Genomic DNA, 22,868 nt, shown 5'->3' on the forward strand with positions numbered 1-22,868 from the left:
CACTTTATTTTTAAATTGCGAGTTTATCACAATTATCGGTGGAAAAGGTCAGAATTGCGTAATATACCTCGGACTTTTTAAAATCAGAATTGCTAGATATAAATTCGTTATCGTTTTATATTTTATTCCGTTGCGGGAAAAGCTTCCATTATGTTATTATAAAAAATACACGAGGTAGACACGTGGGAGCGCTGCTTAAACCAATTCAAATACAGGCAAAGATACAACGAGGGAGAGAGATTTCCGGGAGGCACATTTTCTGCTCGGGCGTCAATTTGAAACAACTATCGTGATTTCTGAGAACCCCATATTTTCAGTTGTGCATGGTTATTATAGCTCTTCTTGAATAGAACGAGCCATTATCGAGCGCGACATATTTGTTCCTGTTCTGCCACAATAAGTGACAAAAGGCATGGCTGTATGGAAACTAAGCATGTAAGGAGCTCTTGGTGTGCAGCCCACCTCCACCCGCAGCCTTCATATACTTCCAGACAGAAGCAGAGGTAATATTTATATTATTTTATCAGGCTGAGGAATCACTCACTTCTACAGCTTATCTATCTTTTTGTCTTTATTATTAGCTAAGTCAACCTGTCAAACGTTTAATATCACGTGAAGATATTAATAATTGCTATATTGTCGGATGTCATTGTCAGAGCATTGACTTTTAATATGTGATTATTACTGATGGGAAGTCTGACTCTTCCGCGAATCGGTTCTTTCGAACAGTTCGTAATCGTATCAATCAATTCTGTCATTCCTTTACGTAATGATGGAATTTCTGACATCCCGGCGTCGCACATTACATGTTATTGTTGATAAATTTGTATAGAATAAAATACAAAATAAAAATGGCTAAATAATTGTAAAACTATTTCATGGTAATCATTACAAAAACATTTTGTGTTTATCTTTCTTACATTTCTGCAAATACTGATTCGCATGGACATAATGTGTGGAGAAATATAAATGCGTATCTTTAATCTAATTTTGAATGTACCATTTCCAGCTCTAAATTAGTTGAACGAATAATTCAGATCGGTTTTGTGAACCGGTTCATTCAATTCTTAGCAAAGATCCGACTCACAACCGGCGTTTGAAACACATGAACCCTGCCCGGCGTACTGAGCACGCGCAGGCTGTACCACACGCATGCGCAAACCGAGCTGTAAACAATGCGACCCTTCCAGAGCGTCCGCTTGATTCACACTCATATACACGTTTAAGAAATCACACATGCACGTTTGCGCTTTCACATCACGCACGGAATCGCTGTTCAGCTGATAGATGGTAAGTGATGCAAAAATCACGGGTGATATTTTCATCATCCATGTTCTGATCTGTCATCTCCATTAATCATGATTATCTAATATACAGACAAAAACTACAATGGGTGGTAGTTTGGGCGTGACGCCTCGGTTTCAATAAACTTTTTATATGTTGCAGAATGCAGACGCATGCTTGCCTCGCAGGGGATGAGATTTAGAGGCGGTTAGTTCCAACGTGACCGGTGACACGATTTGAGCAGCTGCACTTCATGTCGCTCGTTTTTGATGTTTAACAATGTAAAAGGAGCTTTATGCTTGTCAGTTTAACCGCCGCGATGACGCACAATGACGTCATACCGCGTTTCATAAATGTGAAGGAAGTAAATAATTTCAATAGTGTCATATGTCATATTGGGAGAACTTTGTTTTCGGTGTTGATTTGAAAAAAGCATGGACGTTGCGTTTTCTATACATATCTAATCAAGTAAGGGAAGTGTGTCTTTTAAATTGCTACATAGGTTTTAACCAAATATATTAGAAATAGACACAAATGTTTTTGCGGTGCTTCTAGTGAAACTGCACTTGCGGGATTGTCCTTATGGAAAATTGTTTTAGTTGTTTTGTTTATTTACCAAAATGTGCTTTTTGGTTTCACAGTGCTGTTTTAAGGATGCGTTTGATTTCTAAAACGTGCACAAAAAAAAGAATGAGTATTTCATTATTAGTCTTTTATTGCTCCTTACCAAATTTCACATTCATTGTAGTCATCAAAAGCCCATTTTTATTGCCTCTGACAAAGATTTCAAGCGATATATTATGTACTATATTCAGTCTGCATTTATTCCTCATGCATATTTTATGTGATAGCTTAGCAATAAAAGAAGGAAGCAAATTATTTCTTTAAACCACTAGTAGTGTGTGCAGAACATTACATGAAGTGCCCTACCTGTGTTATACTATCTTCTAAAGATTTCATTGGTCAATATTACAACAAATACTAACCTTACACTACACCCTAACCTCTATCTTAATTTGTGCTGAACTGGTATGGGTTGCTCATACCCATTTATTTTTGTAACCCCAAATGTGTTTCTTTATAATCAGGTAGCCAAAGTAGCAGAAGCATGGACGCGGTCCTGAGCAGGTTGAAGGGTCTCACTGCTGACGAGTTGAGGGAGGAGATCATTAAAGCCAATTTGAAGTGTGGCCCCATCACTGCCACGACAAGAGCCATATTTGAGCGTAAGCTCGCCAGGACTCTTGTGGAGAAGGCTGGACTTACTGAGCCTGATGGCAGCAGTGGGAACAGTGCCTCGTTGGAAGGCTCTGGGAGTGTAGTGCCACCCAGTGCCACATCAGCAACCCCAGATCCGGTCATAGGCGACGATGGAGATTTTGGGTACGGCATGGGCCTCAACCCACCGGAGGAGGAAGCTCTGAGCGGAACGGTGTGCCCCGGTAATGTGGAGAATTCACAGTTGGAGGCACAGACTCCCTCTAAAACTGCACAGGTGTCGCCCACCTTCTTCTATGGGGTGTGTCCATTGTGGGAGGATGTACTGGCTAGGAATGGTAAGCAGTTTTACCTTTACTTCCCTATGAGCAATGTTCCTTCATGCGTGGCCCTGCACATCTGATGTCGCGGCCTCGCAGAAAGAAAAAAATGCCACACAGAAGATAGATGCAAAATGTGTGGGGAAGTCCATTTGATTGTAATCTAGTAAATGAGAAATAATTGCAGTGCTCTATAGCAACACTCTATAGCGGTTGACCAGAGTTAGGACCAATGAATACAGTTTGCAGATTTCATAGAAAGAGAATGATGTGAGTATCATTTCATCAGTCTTCAGTGGCACATGATCCTTCAGAAATCATTCTAATATGCTGATTTGGTGCTTAAGAAACCTTTATTATTTTGAATATTTTTGTGAAACACAAACAGTGATTTTTTTTTAACCAGTATTCTTTGAGGAATAGAAATTTAAAAATAACAGCATTTATTTGAAATATAATGTATTGATTAATGTCTTTACTGTCACTTTTGATTAATACATTTAATGCATCCTTGATGAATTAAAGTGTTTGTAGCTTCTAAACTTTTGAACTATAGTGTACGATGTGTGAAAGTCAGCATCGAGTTCTTTGTACCCTCTGTAATTAGTTATAGCACTAATACTGTAGAGTTGTTAGTACAATAGTCTTTTACAGATGACTTAAACCTGTTATGTTGGTCTAAGACTGATTTTTCTTTTCGTCTGCCTCTGTAGAGAGAGCCCATGTGTACACGGATAAGAAAGAGGCTTTGCAGGCCGTTAAAATGATGAAGGGGGCTCGGTTTAAAGCTTTCTCCAATCGTGAGGATGCTGAGAAGTTTGCCAAAGGCATATGTGACTACTACCCTTCGCCTAGTAAAAGCAATCTCTGTGTTTCTCCCGTCAAACCTGGCCTGGTGTTTAACAAAGGTGAAGTACCTCTCCATTTTTTCAGATGTAATGCCCATTTGAAAAATCATTTTATTTTATTTATACATTTTAATTAGTTTCAACCACGTTTCAAAATGTATTTTTTAAATGATATATAATATAGTAAAAATATGTTATACATTAATTATTATATGTAACCTTTGTGTGTGTGTGAAATTCCCAAAACCAGACCACCCATCTATGATGGAGGCAGACACAATCAACAGGGAGAAGGCAAACAGTTTTAAAAGTCCTCGGACACAAGATTTGACGGCCAAGCTAAGGAAGGCCGTGGAGAAGGGAGATGAGATTGCCTTTACTGAGCTGGTCTGGAGCAACCCTCGTTACCTCATCGGGTCAGGGGACAACCCAACTGTAGTCCAGGTGAGCACTTTTGTACCATGATCTGTTTGTATGGAGTTGTTTTGGCTCTTTTTCCGGTGAGCTATTGGCTTCTTTTCAAAGTTCAAAGTCTCTTTCGAAACTGGCCTTGTATCTTAATATTAAGTTATTTATTTCCACAGCTATATACTTTTGAGGTCAACATGAAATAAAAAAATTTTCATGGAACATTGCAGTATTTATTATAAATGTTTTATCCGTGCGATGCACATTATTATTATTTTTTAAATATTCATATGCCCTCAATTTTTAATCAAAATAACTTCCTCTCCCTCTGGCAATGAGATCTCTTCTCTTTGGAGAATGTACTATCGCAACTTCCGTTTCATGTCGACTTTGAGCATGTTCTTCTTCGTATTCACAACAGCTTGTTTAAAGTCTCTGAATGTTGTTCTTTGAAATGTTTCTCTTCTGTAAATGTGACTGCAGGAGGGCTGCAGGTATAACGTGATGCATGTGGCTGGGAAGGAGAACCAGCCAGGCATTGTTCAGATCCTGTTGGACACACTAGAGAACCCAGATTTCATGCGTCTCATGTACCCAGATGACCAGGAGAGCATGCTACAGAAACGCATCCGGTACATCGTAGACCTGTACCTCAATACACCAGATAAAGCTGTAAGAGTTACTTTTTAATCTGTCTTTATTATTTAACTGTTCAAACATAATATTGTAACATGAGAGTTGAGGTAGCAGCTTCCGCATTAATTTTTTGCTGGTTACCTTTAAAGTCAGCTTCCTAACTATAGCAGTGTGTATAGTAGTGTAATAGTGACTGAAATGGGCATCATCTCCATTAATGGTCACTCACACAGACATTAACTTATACTATATATACAATAGGTGTGCAATGTCATAATTGCAACATTCCAACTGGTAATAAACTGCAGAAACACTGAAAATGGTACTAGCTTCAGCAGTCAAATGTAGTTAAGTAATCTCGTAATATTTCTTTTTAAAAATTCCAGTAATTGACTTATTAATCTGAAAATAAACAAGACATGCAAAACAGCTTGATGTATCTAGCAAAGAGTTGGATAACTTATGTCTAATGTCATACTAAATAAACGTTATTTTTTAAAGTTTATCAAAAATGCATTTGCATAACTGTTACTTGTATAAATGACATGATACATGTATTCATGTTGACGTTAATATTGTTTCCATAGAAACGCATAATTCTGAGTCTGAGGATGTGAACAGCTCAGAGTAGAACATCTGGGTTATTATTATCTGGTAATTACGTGAACATACTCTGATAAGCACAAAAATATTGTGTAAAATTTGTTCCTACAGGCATTTATCGTTTCTGAATAAAATATTTTAAAATATAAAAAAAAGTCCAAGTTTCCATCTTGGATTAAAAACTTCACAATGCATTGTGGTATTGCCTTTTGTGTGGACAATACATTCAGTGCTGCCTCAGAATTTGACAAAGACGATATCTTAAAAGCCAACATTTGATGCCAATGTTTTGAACATCTTTTTTGATATGTGACATATGATATGTGATAGCTGTCTAGGTAGCTGTCTAGGGAGAGCCAACTGAATGCTGTTATCCTGTGTTTTATAGGGGTTTGAGACGCCTCTCCACTTTGCGTGTAAATTTGGCTGTCCAGAGGTGGTGAACATACTCTGTTCTCATCCAGACATTGACAAGAACTGCAAGAACAAGTACAACCAGAAACCCTCTGAGGTACGGCAACCCTGATGCAATAGCTTTCATGCTGAGGATTTCATAATTTATCAAAGCTTATTTATCAGTCATCCATTGTATTCCCTTAATTTAGGTCATTTGTGAAAGAATGAAAGAAAAGGGTAAAGTTCAGGAGGTCAAACAGAAGATAAAGGAATATTTAGAAGGTAAGCCGATGGTATATACCAGGGGTATTCAATTAAAGTTCCAAGAGGTCTGCTCTCTATATTTCCTTCCCAGCGGAGGATAATACTTTTTTGGAACTGTAAAACATTTCCATCTAGCAGCCGTAGTACTTTGTGAAAGAAAAAAATCCTAAACATTAAAAATAGTCATCAAAGATGAGAATCTTTGCGAGAGCTAAAGCAATGTTGTCTATTTCTCCCAACTAAATATGAATAGATCAGGTTTTATCAGGCTATTATTATTATTACATTTTTATAATTTGCTCAAAGTTATACTAAAAACAAACAACGTTCATAATTGAATAATCAAAACTCTCATCATGAGCACAAAACAGTTAACTAGTTATTTCACAGTTTTTTTTTTGTCTTCCCTCTCCACCTCTAAATCATTTCCCAAATTATAACATTGTTTATCATTTAATGCTCTTAGTATGCTGATTAATAATGGTAAATGTATGAAAAAAAAAAAAAATCGTCTAAAGGCGTCACAAAGCTGGTTTAGTTTAACGGTCGAGTCATCTGTATGACAGATAAAATCTATTTTGCTGCTCACCGTGTTTCCGCTACTGTTGTTAAAATAACCGCGGCGTCTGCAGCTCTTAATGTGGCACTTTACATCTTAAGTGGGAGAGAGAACCAACGCACACCGCGGAAAGGGCTTGAATTAAGTGTGTTTGGCTCTAGATAAAAATTTTAGAGGATGTAAATATACGTAAACGACCAAAAGTGCGTTTATAGCGCAATTATGTCCGGATGGAACCAAGCCGGGCTCCGGAGCCCCGGTCTTCCATTTGAATACCGCTGGTATATACTTGTGTATTAATACATTTTAAAAATGTACATTAGTTGCATTCCATATCCTAACACCTGATTGGTTTCTGATTGGCTACAGATCGATTATACATCCCCTTATTGAGAGCCACTGATAATTCCTCCCAGCCTGTTATTGGTGCACCTTGGTCCCCTGAGCCAATGGAAAACCTGTCACCACGGTTACCCAGAAGCCCAAAGGATCCAGTTATGGCAGTCAGAGCCTTTGCTGGGCCTTTAAGTCCATCTAAAGTGAGTTTTTTTGTTTGTTTGTTGTAAAGTATATTAGTTTTGTGCTGTCAGACTCAACAGATGTTTAGTCATGTGTTATGACCTAATCAAATTTGTCTATAAATGAAAACCATTGTGGTGTTATAGGCGGATGAGTTCAGACGGGTGTGGAAGACTCCTCCTAGAGAACGGGCAGACCATTTCCACAACATCTTAAAGTCTGACCCAGACCGTGGGGCAGAAAGAGTTGGCAGGTCAGAGCTAACTAAGATATAATGGCGCTTTTCCACTGCATGGTACGGCTCAGCTTGGATCGCTTTGCTTTTCTACTGTGTGGTACGATTCGGCTCGGCTCAGTTTGCTTTTCCACTGCAGTTTAGTGCCGCTTCAAAGTGGGTGGGATTGTAGACTGCTCGTTAAAGTTGCTGAAAAACTTTTTTATTCCTGGTCGCAATATCCAGCTCTCGCTGGATCTGCTCCTCGGCTACCAACGAGAAGAACGTCTGCACCTTCTCTACTGACCAGTCACCACAATTCAGCCATTTCTTTTTCAAGTTTATTTTTATAAATGTTTTCAAGCAAGTTGTTTAATAAAAATTGTGCGAACAAATAATACTGCAGTGTCTGATGCTGACTATTTAAATCTAGCGGGTTTGGTATCTCATGTTGCAAATCCAATGACGCTAGTAGTGACTCTCTGACCAATCAGTGATCTGTAGTGTTTTCACGTCACATTTTAGTATCGGTACAGTATGCTTGGAACCTCAACAGAGGTGGTACCATTTAAAGCGAGCCGTACCGTGCAGTGGAAAAGCGCCAAAGTGAGCCGCACCGAACCGTGCCATGCAGTGGAAAAGCGTCATAATTGAAGCAAGCTAGACATTACTTGTATATCACAGACACTCATTTCATGTTCTTTAGGCATTAATAGAGAACTGAGCATTGATTAGATATTGCTGTCTTGTCTGTGAGCAGAGATCTGGCCCATGAGCTCGGTCATCCCTGGGCAGAGTACTGGGATTTCCTGGATAGTTTTGTGGACCTGCAGTCATCTGACGGCCTAAAAGTGTTTGAAGAATACCTCAGTAAAAAGGACTTCAGGGAGCGCGCTCATGAGGAGGCTGGAGAGAATGAAACCAGCAACAGGTTTAAAACCCCATCTCCTGGTAAGACCACTGACTCTTAACATACCTGCAGACGTTTGGCAAATTTGCTGTTCTGATTAAAATAGGCCATTCACAGTTTTTATTTGGTGAGGGGTTATGTGAATTGACTGTCTTTACAAAAGTTTTGATGGCATTTTCTTTTCATATTTCCATAAGCACCACCTACTGTCAGAGTAAATTTGCATTTCCATTCAGCCCATCTGCCGTTTTTGTTCTGACAAATTTTTTATATTACCTTTCGTGCAGTGTGTAATATAGCTGTTTGTGAAGGTAAAAGATCTGCAAAGTTTTAAAGATCGAAGTGCACAACAAATAAAGTTATTGTCTCCTAAAAGAAAGAATCAATTCTGAACTGCTGAAACGAGTCAGTAATTCCAGTCTCACTTCCCGTTACATATCTCCGTAACAATGTAACAAATGTCCATAATTCCAGCCTATGGTGTACTTCGCTCTGCTCTCAAACACTGTAGTTGTAGCTGAGGCCTAGAAGAGATCGGTTTTATGCTGAGGAAGCCTCCGGAGCTGAAATTCAGAAATTGTAATAGGCATTTTGTTTCCAACACACGCCAGCCTGGGCCATCTGACCAATTAGAGCAGAGTAAGCTTGCAGAGAGAAGGGGTTTAGAGAGACTGAATCTTCTAACTGTTTTCAGACTCTTTGAGAAATGAGGTGATGTGAAATGTATATTACACATATAGAAAATTGTTTTGTTTTTTACCTTGAATGCATGTAGGAGACCTCCTAAACAAAATTAGGAACCTTTCAAATAGCATAATAGGGTACTTTAATATAACATGGATAATCTTTTATTACAATGAAATGTGATGTTTATTATTTTATAAAACCTCTTAGTTTTTTCAAAATGTTATTTGTTTTATTTAAACTGTAAAGTTACCATAGGCATTGGTGTCGTTTCAAAAGAACTTTGCTACCCAAACAACATACCCTGGTAAACCAGAGTTCTCGCGAGAGCACAAGTTGAATTTGCTCAGCGAGTTACTCTGGTGTCGAGCAATGGAGCTCATTAAATATGCCCCTCGATCTGAGCTGCACCAATCACATGGGGTTATCTGATATAGGCGGGCCAGAGGCGAGCTAAACAGATGACGACAGCGTGTGACGTCGAAGTCATCAGTAAACATTGGATAAATAGTAGTGGTTTGAAACGGCTTTGGCCGCTACAGTGAACGAGTTAGACTTGGCTTTTTCCCAAAAGAGGAACAGAAGACGGCGCTCGAATCGTTCCTTTGCAAGTAGGGTGTTTTTGCTGTTTTGCCGACCGGAAGAGTATAATCTACCAGTTAGCTCCCCTGGTAGCTAAGCGTATGGGGTTTATTGTTGTGATTGGTCGTAGTGTTATCCAATTGCGTGCTGTGAGATTTTCAAATGCATGCTTGGTGCCGCCCCTCGAGCTGGCTGATTTTCATTAGTCGACACCAGACCATTAATCTTTTAGATTTAGGTCTGGATTTCCAGGCTACAAACAACATGCAGTTCTATTCTAATATCAGCTTTATATAACCAAAAAATTTTTTCCCATGCAGGATGCATTAATGTTACAAAAGATTTATATTTCAAATAAATGATCTTGTAAATAAATTTAAGTTTATTATATATCACAACATTACTGTTTTTACTGTATTGTTGATCAAATAAATGCAGCCTTGGTGAGCATAACAGTCTTTTTGAAAAACAACCTCCAATAGTGGTGTGTGTATATATATATGCATGCGCACACACACACAACAAAATTATACTTCTTGAATTACATTTATATAAATGCATATCATTGCTTGCTACTGTACTTTTAAGTTTTCTATGTGTAAATTGTGACTGGCTTGCATGTACAATTATTTTATTGTAATGTATATATGAGTGGTTATATATTGGGGACTGGGGAAAACTTTTTGATTTCAAAGACCAAAGGAAATCCTTCACTCAATGAAATGTCCTCTTTTAAATTTCAGGCAAACTGAATAAGTTCTGCAACTCCATCTCTGTGGGGGCATTTCTGGATGAGGGTGATGACATCAGCCTGGAGGAGATCAAGAACAGGCAGAATGCTGCACTCACCAGTATTTCTTCTGTGTGCTCCAAAGATGGCCTGCAGGGGGCGGTAGGGGGCCTTGAATTTCACATCCTACCAGTTTCCCACAGCGCTGACCTCATAGAGGCAGCGGCAGAGCAAGATTTACTGCTCTCTGAGAAATCCTTGATCTCCAGCAGTAAAAATGGCCTGTGCGAACAGGGCCCCGGGGACAGGACACCAAACGGAGACAAAATGTCCCCTCGCATCTGCGGTTCCTCTAATTCCTGCATGCTGTCACCCATCTCAAACCTAATGGCTGAGTTTGAGAGGATGTCTCTGCTGGATGAGCCAGAGAGGACAAACAGGGAGAGGAGGAGGAGTGGAGGGAAACGCCACAGAGACACCCAGGCCACAGAGCTCACCTCCGGACTGGTCCGCCTCTCGCTGTCCTCAGAAGATGACTCTGTGTTTGAGAAAGACAGGACGTCTGTGTTACGAGCAGCTGAGAAGGATGGAGTGGAGAGAAGAAATGAAGTGGATGGGAGGTCCGGTGCAAGTTCAGATGAATTCTTTCTGGCCAGTGAGAGGTTAGAACTTCTGAACCAACAGACTATAGAGACTTCAGGGGGTGAGCGCACAATATGTGCCAGGTCAAAGTCCTGGGATCATGGGGGAAGAGACCTCAGCTCCTCGGGGTCTTCTAGCTCTTACAGATCACTTGACAGCTCTCAGGACTTCATACTGCGGACCCCTCCCAGAGTGACGAAAAGACTCTTCATTGAAGGGTGAGAGGAGCCAATGATCACTTTGATATTTCCAGTGGTATCAGATAATTTCTAAATTGTGATTTCTAGACTAGAAAAATAGTGGAATGAAATATTAAGGCTCTTGTAGTACAGAACTCAACAGCGCTGTGATTATCCCATAATTTACTCACTCTCAAGCCATCCTAGGTGTAAATGACTTTCTTCTTTCAGCCAAACACAATCGGAGTTATATATATAAAAAAAAAAATATCCTGGTTCTTCCAAGCTTTATAATGGGAGTGAATGGTACCTTAGATTTTGAAGCCAAAAAAGCGCATACATCCATCATAAAAGTAATCCATACGACAACAGGGTGTTAATGAAGGCCTTCTGAAGTGAAGCGATCTGTTTTTGTAAGAAAAATATCTATATTTATAATATTTATAACTTTATACTTCATAAACCATAATCACTGGCTTCCGTTAACGACCGTATGTGAGTCTAGTGACCTCTGACCCGACGCATGATGTATTGATGAACGTGGAAGCGCAGAGGATAGAGCAAAACAAAAGTGGCCACGAATTAGAAGTCTAAAACGAGAATTTTTGAAGAGAAATGCCAGAGGAGCTTGAGTTTGTTGCCCAGCCCTGTTTGCTTGAACCCCGAGAGAAGTTACAAAAATTTAAAACCTTGTATAAAATTTAGATTGAGCTCTTGTGGTTATTTTCTGAAGGTAAAAAACCCTCCTTGACTCATTATTTGTTAAAAAAGAAATGGGGGCAAAAATATTTTTAGGTCCTATTTTGTACCATGTGTAAAAAATCCCATACACTTCTCTAGTTATGCTCCATTCAAATATATACTAGGAGCTATAATCTGTCTACAATGAATGACAAAATCAAGTTTTTGGCTTTAAACATTCCCTCTTTCTTTCCTTTTTCAGTGATTCACCCAGCAATTTGGACAGAGAGGTTTTGTCAGCTTTAGGAGTTACAGATGTTGACCCTCTGAAGTATCCCAGCATTCACAAATGGAAGAGCACAATTCAGGCATTCTCCCACTTAGAAATGCAAAGGTATGTATGTGTGGCTCACTAGTGTACTTAAAGGGATAGTTCAACCAAAAATGAAAAGTCTTTCATCATTTACTCACCCTTAAGTTGTTCCAAAATTATATGAATTTCTTTCTTCTGCTGAACACGAAATAAGATATTTTAAAGGGATAGTTCACTTTGAAATTAATTTTTGGTATGTTTTAGCTTACCTCAAGGGCATCCAAGATGTAGGTGTCTTTTTTTCCGCAGTAGTTTCAATTTTTATATTTTTAGGTCAAACCGTTCTTGTCTGTCAGTCAAATAATGCAGGTCTATGGTCACGGTCTCAAAACACAAGCACAGAGTCCAAATTAAAACAATTCCCCGTCGTCCAAATTAAACAATTCCCCATCGTAAGTACACATTGATGGCCTGAGACACGAAACGAGCGGTTTGTGTGAGAAAACGAACAGTATTTATATCGTTTTTACCGCTTATACGCAGACATGTCCAAGTGATCTGATCTGACGTGTGCGCAGACTGGTGCATAGATATATACACTAGATGTCGCCTTGTCTACGGCAGTTCATTGGAACGAATGTCTTTAAGGCGACATCTAGTGTGTATATATCTATGCACCAGTCTGCGTGCACGTCAGATCAGATCACTTGGACATGGCTGCGTATAAGCGGTAAAAACGATATAAATACTGTTCGTTTTCTCACACAAACCGCTCGTTTTGTGTCTTAGGCCATCAATGTGTACTTACGATGGGGAATTGTTTAATTTGGACGACGGGGAATTGTTTTAATTTGGACTCTGTGCTTGTGTTTTGAGGCCGTGACCATAGACCTGCATTATTTGACTGACAGACAAGAACGGTTTGACCTTAAAATATAAAAATTGAAACTACTGCGGAAAAAAAGACACCTACATCTTGGATGCCTTTGAGGTAAGCTAAAACATACCAAAAATTAATTTCAAAGTGAACTATCCCTTTAAAGAATGTTGGTGACCAAACAGTTGATGGGCCCCACTGACTTCCATTTTTTTTCAATACTATGGAAGTCAATGGGGCCCATCAACTGTTTGGTCACCAACATTCTTTAAAATATCTTCTTTTGTGTTCAGCAGAAGAAAGAAACTCATACAGTTTTGGAACAACTTGAGGGTGAGTATTCAAAAGTTTATTTTAAATTAATACTTTTATTGAGAAAGATCAATTTCATTGATCAATTAAGTTAATCAAAAGTGACCGTAAAGGCATTTATAATGTCACAAAAGCTTTCTGTTTTAAATAAATGCTGTTCTTTTGAACTTTCTAGTATCACAAAATCCTAATAAAAAATGTAATAGCAGTTTGCCACGAAAATATTAAGCAAGACAATTTTCAACATTGACAATAATAAATGTTTCTTGGGCACCAAATCAGCATATTAGAATGATTTCTGAAGGATCATGTGACACCGGAGTAGTGGCTGATGATAACAAACATTTTAAATGATAAAAATATGAATAAATTACATTTTAAAATATATTAAAACATTTAAACCATTATTGTAAATTGTAATAATATATTTTATTTTTTTTACTGTATTTTTGTTCAGATTAATGTAGCTTTGGTGGCAAAAAAGACTTCTTTCAAAAAACATAAAAAGAAATCTTAACAAGGCCAAACTTTTGAACGAAAATTTTCAAAGAGCAAGAAAAGTCCTGTTTGTCTATTATATATATATTTACATTTTTAAGAGCATCTTGTGACATATTTATGTACACTTAAGAGATCTGTATTTATGTTTTCAGCTGGCAGACTTCTGCAATGCACAAGAGCCATTTCAGGGCTCACTCAGTCACCCCTGTCTCTCCAGCGAGTGGTTTTCTGTCCCCCGCGGGCCGTTTCAGCCCAGCTCGTCACATGGGCTCACCGGATGTCTGCAGCCCCGGACGCTACAGCCCAGCACACTCCAGTTACAGTCCCGCTCATTCAAACTACAGCCCGGTCAGCTACATCCAACGGATCCGGCTAAAACATTTCGGCGACGCCCCCATTTAACAAACGCTCTCCATCCCGTCCAACCCCACCGCCAATTTCTACTGATTAGTACCTGAAATAACAAAAGTAACTACATCCAGCGTGGGCTGTTTCAGAGGATGGAACATCACAGAGAACAATGTGATAATGGAAGCCATGAAATCCGCTCAAACTGGGTTCTTAGTGCCGGGCAAACCGCAGATAGGATCTCGCAACAGGCCGTCCTTCAGTTTGAGTGCTCCTTGGGTCATAGAACACAGCTCAAATAATAATATGCACATCTCCTGTGGGTTTTTGAGTCATCATATATATATATTCGCGGTACGTCTGTGTATGACACAGAGTATGTTGATCTGTGATGGACTTTTCTATCTTGGTTTTGTTTTGTTTTCTGTTTTCTTTATTATCTGTGTGTGTGTGTGTGTGTGCGTGCGCGTGCTTGGGAGAAACATCTGTGGATTTACAAAGCTGTGTCTTTAATGGGAATGAACAATTTCCCACTTAACACAGTCATTTAAATTGGGGGGGAATTAAACAGAAACCCAGAGCTAAATTAAAATAATGTAGTAGTAAATGATTTAATTATTTTTGCTAGTTAACTGTCAGTAGCACAAAATGCTCTTTTTAATGGGTATTTAATGGTTTTTAAGGGAGGGGGGAGGGGGGAAGTCAACTGACTGCCAGAAGTTATTTTTTATTCTTTAATTGGAGAACTGCCTTACATTTCTTAAAGGAAAAACCTACTTCTGAATCTCGAAAGCAGGCGTTTATTCGTGCAGTGTTAATTGCAGCCTTATGTGTTGGGAAAAAAGTGTGAAAAATATTCCCCTTTTTTTAATTTTTAAGTTAAATAAATGTGATTTTATCATTTCTATGTACGTATTTGTTTGCACTTTTAATTCTTTTTGGATTTTGATGCAATTCATCATGAGCATCAGATGAGACTTTGTCGAGTTTGTTGTAAAGTGCCGCACCGTGTTCAAACACACGCAAAAGTTGGCGATGATTGATAACGAGTGCGGATGGCAAGTCGGCTCTATCTTGTTACATAAATGTCATAATAACTGTAAGACTTGATTGTGAATCCAGAGTGTTGTAAGTGCACTTTAAATGTGTTCGGAAATGTTCAAAGATCATGTCCCTCATCCTATCTTCGACGGACAAAGTTTCAACCTCACCGCTAGATCATGTCAAGGTGATTCTCTCATTGGCTTTTGAAATGGACTCATTTTGGCTGATCTCAAACGATTCACCCCAGTCATTTTCAAATCAAAGCTACATGCGCAAAAGGAGAAAAGCTCCAATTAGCTCAGTTTTATGTGATGAATATCTCAAGGAAATGAGTTCAGAACATCCTCTGTGGTACTTTCAGATCATGTGATCTATTTCTTCGGTGCCCATCGTTCTCAGTGTAGTGCTGGCCTGTTGATCATTGCTTTGTAAAGCTTTAGTGCCTTTGATTATGATCTGTTTGGAAGGGCCTGTGGCTCCTCAGTGCATGACAAATGCACTGATCACATACAAGCTGAATAGACCTTTGTTTTCTCTGTTATAAAATACAGTACAGTAGCATTGGCATATGCAGTGTTTGAATACCTCTAAAATGCGATTGTAAGAAAAGAAAAAAAGGTTTACAGTTTAGTTATTGCTAGTGTTGTATCAATGCCAGCCTTACTTTTTGTTAAACGATGCTTTGTAGTGCCAACACTGGTGAATTGAAAATGAGTTGCAATTTATTGTTGAGAATTTAATTATTTTTGTTGTCCTGGCCTTTTACGTTGCATGCATTTCTAGTCCTATTTTATTACAGTATACGTTAAAGGAAAGTATTTGATGTTCTATTGACGAACGATAAATAAAGTGCACAGTCTTGTAACTTTACTGACTTTCTCTGACTGTAGAAGAAAAAGCAACCTTTATGGAAACTAGTAAATTTAGATTTCATTTTGGTGCATTACACATACCAATTTATTCACATTATTATTATATTTGGTGGTACACTACTTTTCAAAAGTTTGGGGTCGGTAAGATTGTTTTAAATGTTCTCGAAAGAAGTGTCTTATGCTCACCGAGTCTGCATTTATTTGTTAAAAATAATACAGTAAAAACAGTAATATGTGAAATACAATTTATAATCTTTTTGAATATATTTGAAACTTTATTCCTGTGGTGGGATTTTTTTGGCGTCATTATTCCAGTCTTTAGTGTCACATGATCCTTCAGAAATAATTCTGATATGCTGATTACGTGCTCAATAAAAATGTCTTATTATTATCAATGTTAAAAACAGTTGTGCTGCTTAATATTTTTGTAAAAAACTAACTTTTTTGGAATTCTTTGAAGAAATCTTTTGTAACATTATAAATATATTTACTGTGACTTTTGATCAATTTATACAACCTTGCTGAAAAAAAAATGATAAAAAAAGACCAAACTTTTGAACCGTAGTGCATCTTATGAAAATAGACATGTCTGCATCATATTTATCTTTTGCATAAATAACAAAAAATGTGTCCGACTAGGATTGTTTTTAGTATTTAATGTAATTAGTATTGGTTTACTGTATTATGGTAATAAAAATGTGAAAATGCTAAAATTATTTATGGTCTTAAAATGGTCCCTAATCATACAGGTCATTTATTAAGCATCACAATTTTATTTTGAACTGAAATATGACTTTTTTAAATGTATGACACAAACACTGAATGACAACTCAATGAAACATTTTTACTTTCAGTTTTCTTTGTGTACAAACAATCATCAAACATTAATACAGAGTCATCCTCGGTGGCAAGAGTCTCAACATTTTAGCAAATTCACACCTTGCCTCTAAAACAATCTTAAACGTAAACAGTGCAAACGGACACGCAAGATGCTCCGGGAAAAAGACACCTCATTATAAACGTAAAAAAAGTACACTTGCTGGTTACTTTCACCTTTCCATCACAGCTATTGATCAGACAAAGCATAGCACAGGAGTGTCTAATTGGAGAAATATCAATAATCCTTAACTTGTCTGTTTTAAAAAATACAAAATTAGTACACTCAAGACACTTGAGGAGAACAGATCACCACAGCAACAGAATGTAGAGTTGCAAAGGACATTTTTCACAGCAATGTTCTCCTAAACTGCAGCCATGTGTGATTATTATTAAACTCGCTATATGAGGTGGTGAATTTGAAATCACATTCCGTATTCTGGAATTTTTAGAATCGAAAATGGCATATTCATATTTCAGACGGCGTTCAGCAGAACATTTACGGCAATGTTTTGACCCTTTGAAACTCTAACATCTGTCCATCTCAGTTATCCTTCAGTTCTCGGATGTAATGAGGCCATGCTGGTCTAGCTTTGAGAACGTCAAGTCCGGGTGAGTTTATCTGGAGGCATGAAGCCGGAGTCTCCCAGCGATCGGAGGCCCACTCGGCCGCTGGGACGAATCGTCAACCAGGTGATGCTGCCGTTGTTCAGGCCCATCCTCAGCCAGCCCTCGGGAGGAAACTGCAGAGCCCTGGAACAAACACATGCTTTTAACAGACACTTTATTTGAAAGAGTGTAAACCATGACCTCAGCATGTAACTGACAATACGTGTCTCCCGTTATAATCAATGACGCTATAATCTTATTTACATTGTGTTTGCATTGTTAGTTATGATGAAAGCATTCGTGAGAGTGCAGAAATCGTTATTTCATATGCAAAGGTGTTAGCCAATCATAGCAATGGACGTTTGCATTGAAGTCTCACAGCAGACACAAAGTGTTCAAATCAGGGTAGAAAATGGCTTTTATTTACTAAATTATGACAATTTATGATTTAAAAATCGTACTAACATACTATGCAGTTGCTAGGGTCTGAGCGGTTTCTTACTGTCCCAACTCCCAAGTCTCTGAGATATTATGGTCTCTAGATATGGCTTAAGTTCATTCAAATGTAAGTCTATGGGCTTTTTTCATATGCTAAACTTTAACACTGTTCACAACATTTAACAACATTCTTTAACACTGTTAAAGTTTAAGTGTTAGAAGGACGAACAACAGCAATCGTGATGTTTTACTAAGCAAGAATCAATGATAAAAAGGTTGCAAACAGAGTTTGTTTTATGAATTCCACATATTCAATATGAATTCTGGCACAAAAGGAAAGAAAAAAATCATGCTTTGGTAAATCATGACTATGACATAAAAAGAAGAATTTATGATATACTAGTCATAATTATAAGATAAAATGTAAATATAATCTAGTACTGTCAAATCGATTAATCACAATTAATCACATCTGACATTGAAGTTTTTGTTTATATATGTGTATATATACTGTATATGTACATATATACACACATATACATTATATATATGTGTGTGTGTGTGTGTGTGTGTGTGTGTGTGTGTGTGTGTGTGTGTGTGTGTGTGTGTGTGTGTGTGTGTGTACATATATACACACATGTATGTATATGTGTGTACACACCCATATATGTGTATGCATATATATATATTTAAATAAATATATGTGTGTGTGTGTGTGTATACACTGCGCACGCGCACACGCACGCACACACACACACATATATATATATATATATATATACAATATATATATATATATATATATATATATATAATAACATATATACACACAAATAAACAAAAACTTTTGTTAGATGTGATTAATCGTGATTAATCAATTTGAAAGCACTAAAATGATTACATAAAAAGTATATTAAATATTCACAATTATGAATTAGGCAGAAATGGGCTCCCACAAAATTCATAATGAATTATGAATGTAGCAGAAATGGGCTTCCACAAAACTTGTGCAACCATACGCGCATAACAATACAAAGTGATCAGAGGATACTTACGATTGCACTTTTTTTAATGGACAGACTATTTATGGTTTTCATAAAAGCTTTCAAGAGGACAAAAAGAAGGATAAAGAGACTGGACTGAGTAGCAAGCGAACACAAACCTGCACACAAAATAGCGGATGACATTAGCATGACAGACGATAATCTCGAAGCTGTCCTCCTTCTGCTTGGCGTCGGCTCGGTGGATGTACCGGCGGAACGCTGCCTCGATCCGTGCGCCGTCCTCGTGGTACTGCTGAAACCAGCAACAGAGTTTCACAACCATCCACGTGAGGACAGAAAGGACTCCACGGCGCACCCACGACAAACCAAACTCAACATTCCTCATCAAACAACAACATTTCAGACATCAGGCTTTAGGATGACCAGCAGAGAAATACTAAAGAAACAAAATGTGCGTTTGATGAAGGGATTTAAGATGGTTTCAGTGTGGGTTTTGTACGCCAGCAGTAACATTAGCGGTGTGTTCTGTTATGAGCTGAGTCATCAACAGAACACAAAAGACATAGACTTGAACTTAGACTTCAAATGAGTGATAATGCCTTCAGATGGGCTAAGTAAGACTTGGTGTTTTGCACTGACCGCTGCCTCTGGTTTCCAGTGAGCGACAGGTGGGACGGGCTCTATGGGCGCACCCTCTCGCAGTAAATCACAGCTTTCAAGCTTCACACCTAAAACATAAGTGAAACAAATAACCATCCTGAATCTCTACAATGGCAGCACTTTACAACATGAAATATCAATTCATAATATTTCATTAGCACACATTACAGGAATGGTTCAAGCTAAAATGTACAGACCGAAATTGGTAGGTCAGTTCTAGGCAATGGCGATGTTAAACTGGTATCATTTTGACAACTGGAATTATCGTCTCTATCGCAGTTATGTCATGTGACATTGCAGTGTTGCATTGTCATGAAAGTTTATTCTTTTTATGCATTTTTAAGGCTTGCCCGTTTAAATTTTAAACCGTTAAAGCACAATAAGACGTGAAAGAGAATTAATTTTCTATTCGCACGCTTTTCTGACAGACATTTACACCTGAAGAGACTGAAGAGAGCAATCTGTCGCAGAGCACATAAGTATTGAATTGAGTTATTTCTCACTCTTTTTTTTTTTTTCAAAACAAACAAATACATTCAAAGTTATGTTGAAATGTCAGTCTTGGCGAGTATTCATATAATATAGAAAATATATGAATTTCATCTGAAACCTTGGCATTGTAACAACCTTATTTATTGTTAAAAGGTTAATTGTCTGCGTAAGTATGAATACATCCCAGCCATTTTGCCTTGAATGATTTATCCTATCATAATTTGATCAGAATATGACTGTAGAATGAGCCTGTACCTGGCAGGTATTTGCTGATGATGTTGGCTGTCTCTGTTGCTCTGGTCATGGAGGAGTGGATGAGCACATCGTACTTCAATCCGAGCGCTGCTAATCTCTGTCCTGTAAGCTCAGCCTGTTCACGTCCTGCGGGAACCAACAATTTTTTGGCCTAATGTAATTTCTAATGGATTAGGCTCAGCATCTCAATCATTTTAATATATTTTGAGGGATCAGTACCTAAAGGCGTCAAGATCCTCTCTTTATCTCCTTCCCCCTTGAGGTTGTACTGAGAGTGTCGGATGAGGCAGATGTAGCGCGTGGCCTTGGGTTTGTTGTTCTCTCCATCGGGACTTCCGTTGTCACCAGCAATCTCCTTTCTTTTCCCGTTCACCATAGAGGAGGGCTCACGTCTGAAAGCGTCAAAACACAAATTAGGCCCACTGAACTCAATTTAGTAAGCAATGACATTGGTGGTTACTGCAGTAAATACAAACACTACACTACAGCAATCTATAGTTGAGTTATACTGGGAGAAACCTGACAGTTAATTAGACACTCTTTAGAGACTGTGCAATTGGTTTAAAGACATTTAAACACTCAGTATTTCAAACTGACCCATTTTTATTATTGAGTGAGTTCTGAGAAATACTGTTTAATCTGTTTTTACTCATGAACATTTTCATAGAATGTGTGCACATGATATCTATTATGATTATGAAGCTTGAGGGTCAATTTGACCCGCATATTTCACAAAGGCACAGACCCGAAATAAAAGCTTTTTTTTAAAAAAGATTTTATTAGTTTCTCAACTATCCTCTAAAGACTAATTCCCACAGCACCGAAAGACATCGACCAATGCCAACAGACATGTTTGTTTTGTAGGATTAGTGTATTTTGCCATTGGTCAGACCTTGTTTTCTCCCATTGAACATGTTCCTTTGGCTTTTGTCGGGTTGTGTAATGTCTGAGAAGTGACGTCCTGTAATCTGGTGATTGTCTGCGTTTTGGTGCAGTGTAAATTAGCCTTAAGTGTATTTTAATTTACATTTATGCATTTGGCAGAAGCTTTTATTTGAAGTAGCACACACTGAATTCAAGGTGTGATTTATTATCAGTTAAAAATAACTACAGTAATGTTTATAATATTCACAGTTTAACACAAAGTGTGAGTAGTGTTGATGTGTTTGTCATAGTTTCCCTTATTTTTTATTCATTACATTAAATCCAGTTTTAGGGTCCCCACCATAAAACTCATCCCCAGATTTTGAACATGATACAAGGGTATATCTGAGATTGAAAACATCAGTTGGCAGACACTTTCTAACAAATTAACTTATGAGTAAACACATTAGGGAAGTAGAAACTATTAGTGACAATTAACCAGGGGTGCGTTTCCCAAAGCCAACTATGGTCTCAGACTCAGAGCATAGAGTTCAATGGAACTTGCAACCATAACTTAGTTGGCTAACGATGCTTTTGGGAAACGCACCCTAGGTCTGACTACAACTTCCTGAGCCAATAATAAGATCAGACACCATTTTTATCAGTGCCAAATGTTGTTAAAGACCTTGGATCAAAGCCAAAGGATTTAAGATCAACCTTTAAACTGGGTGATCCATTAATTATCACCATTGATCAAGGCATTTTACCTAAGGCCGCTCCATAACGCTAACTGGCAATACTAAGTTAATGGTTTTCTGAACATGCATCATGGTTGTGCCATGGTGTTCCTCCAGAATCCTGGAAGTAGAATGTAAATACAATAGTAATCAATCGGAAATAAATAACCCTCTATTTCTTACTTGTCCCAATTATAATCCCATCCGTTCGCAGTGGGGAATGCTGAGGGCTGCGCTGCGTGCACGGCAGCCAGAGTCTTTCTGATTCTGCATCGCTCTCCGAAGTACCCGTGATTATCTGCCGCGACCGCCGCGCACACCAGCACCGCAGACCCACCGGCGAACCCGCACGCGAGACTGACCGCTTTCCGAAACGACATGACTTAAAAGACAGAACAGAAATCAATGCAGAGTAACTAGCGGCTGCTCTTCAGCGGTATGACGCACCAGTCCGTCGCTATGAATCACTCCGCTGAGGAAGTGTCACTGTTTCCTCCTTTCTCACAACGTAAAGCAAAATAATTAACAGTTACTTAGACCCTGCCATCATAAATATGTGTTTTTTTCCCCTAAACCATGAGTAAGAGTGTATTTGGACTCCACAAATAAATGGTTTAGTGATATAAACAGAACTTCCAAAAGCAGTCACGACTTTATTTTTGAAAACAGTGACTAAACGGCCATCCATTTTCAAAATAAAAGCCTTCAAAATACAAATTTGAGATTATTTGAAAAAATAAAAAAATAAAGTAAACTTTAATATTTTAAAGTTGTAAATACCCATGGTATTTTATTCAATTAATTATACGTTTTAAAACATATTGAACTGATTCAATGTTTATTTTATGATTTATATAATCTTTCTGAATCACTTTATATAATTCCCTTTAAGAAAAAGAAAAAAGCTCTCTAATAAAAGGTAATACCACGGGTTTACTGTCCAATTAAACGAAATTATTATTTATATTTTGTATAATGTAATATTATTG

General features: G+C 38.0%; 2 protein-coding genes across 5 annotated transcripts; one reads left to right on the forward strand and one right to left on the reverse strand.

The window, feature by feature from the left end:
* Positions 1–208: 208 nt before the first annotated feature.
* ankle2 (ankyrin repeat and LEM domain containing 2) lies at positions 209–15,937 on the forward strand. Of its 3 annotated transcripts, none has more exons than XM_082170213.1 (13): positions 209–503; positions 2,373–2,840; positions 3,536–3,730; positions 3,921–4,114; positions 4,562–4,750; positions 5,706–5,828; positions 5,923–5,995; positions 6,906–7,075; positions 7,202–7,308; positions 8,030–8,220; positions 10,189–11,035; positions 11,940–12,071; positions 13,833–15,937. In XM_082170213.1, the coding sequence occupies exons 2-13, from the start codon at positions 2,393–2,395 to the stop codon at positions 14,080–14,082; spliced, it is 2,919 nt and encodes a 972-aa protein (XP_082026339.1). In that variant the 5' UTR covers positions 209–503; positions 2,373–2,392; the 3' UTR covers positions 14,083–15,937. The 3 variants fall into 3 exon arrangements, with proteins under 3 accessions (XP_082026339.1, XP_082026338.1, XP_082026340.1); XM_082170212.1 differs by lacking the exon at positions 209–503 and adding an exon at positions 1,052–1,290; XM_082170214.1 differs by lacking the exon at positions 209–503 and adding an exon at positions 1,315–1,752.
* An 830-nt stretch (positions 15,938–16,767) lies between these two features.
* On the reverse strand, positions 16,768–22,514 carry pgam5 (PGAM family member 5, serine/threonine protein phosphatase, mitochondrial). Of its 2 annotated transcripts, none has more exons than XM_082170381.1 (6): positions 22,063–22,514; positions 20,498–20,670; positions 20,279–20,404; positions 19,511–19,599; positions 19,030–19,160; positions 16,768–17,573 (listed from the first exon to the last, which is right to left on the reverse strand). In XM_082170381.1, the coding sequence occupies exons 1-6, from the start codon at positions 22,257–22,259 to the stop codon at positions 17,423–17,425; spliced, it is 867 nt and encodes a 288-aa protein (XP_082026507.1). In that variant the 5' UTR covers positions 22,260–22,514; the 3' UTR covers positions 16,768–17,422. The 2 variants fall into 2 exon arrangements, with proteins under 2 accessions (XP_082026507.1, XP_082026506.1); XM_082170380.1 differs by having other exon boundaries at positions 19,030–19,163.
* Positions 22,515–22,868: the final 354 nt, after the last annotated feature.

Source organism: Leuciscus leuciscus (assembly GCF_965113295.1).
Source record: "Leuciscus leuciscus genome assembly, chromosome: 5".
NCBI lineage: Eukaryota > Metazoa > Chordata > Actinopteri > Cypriniformes > Leuciscidae > Leuciscus > Leuciscus leuciscus.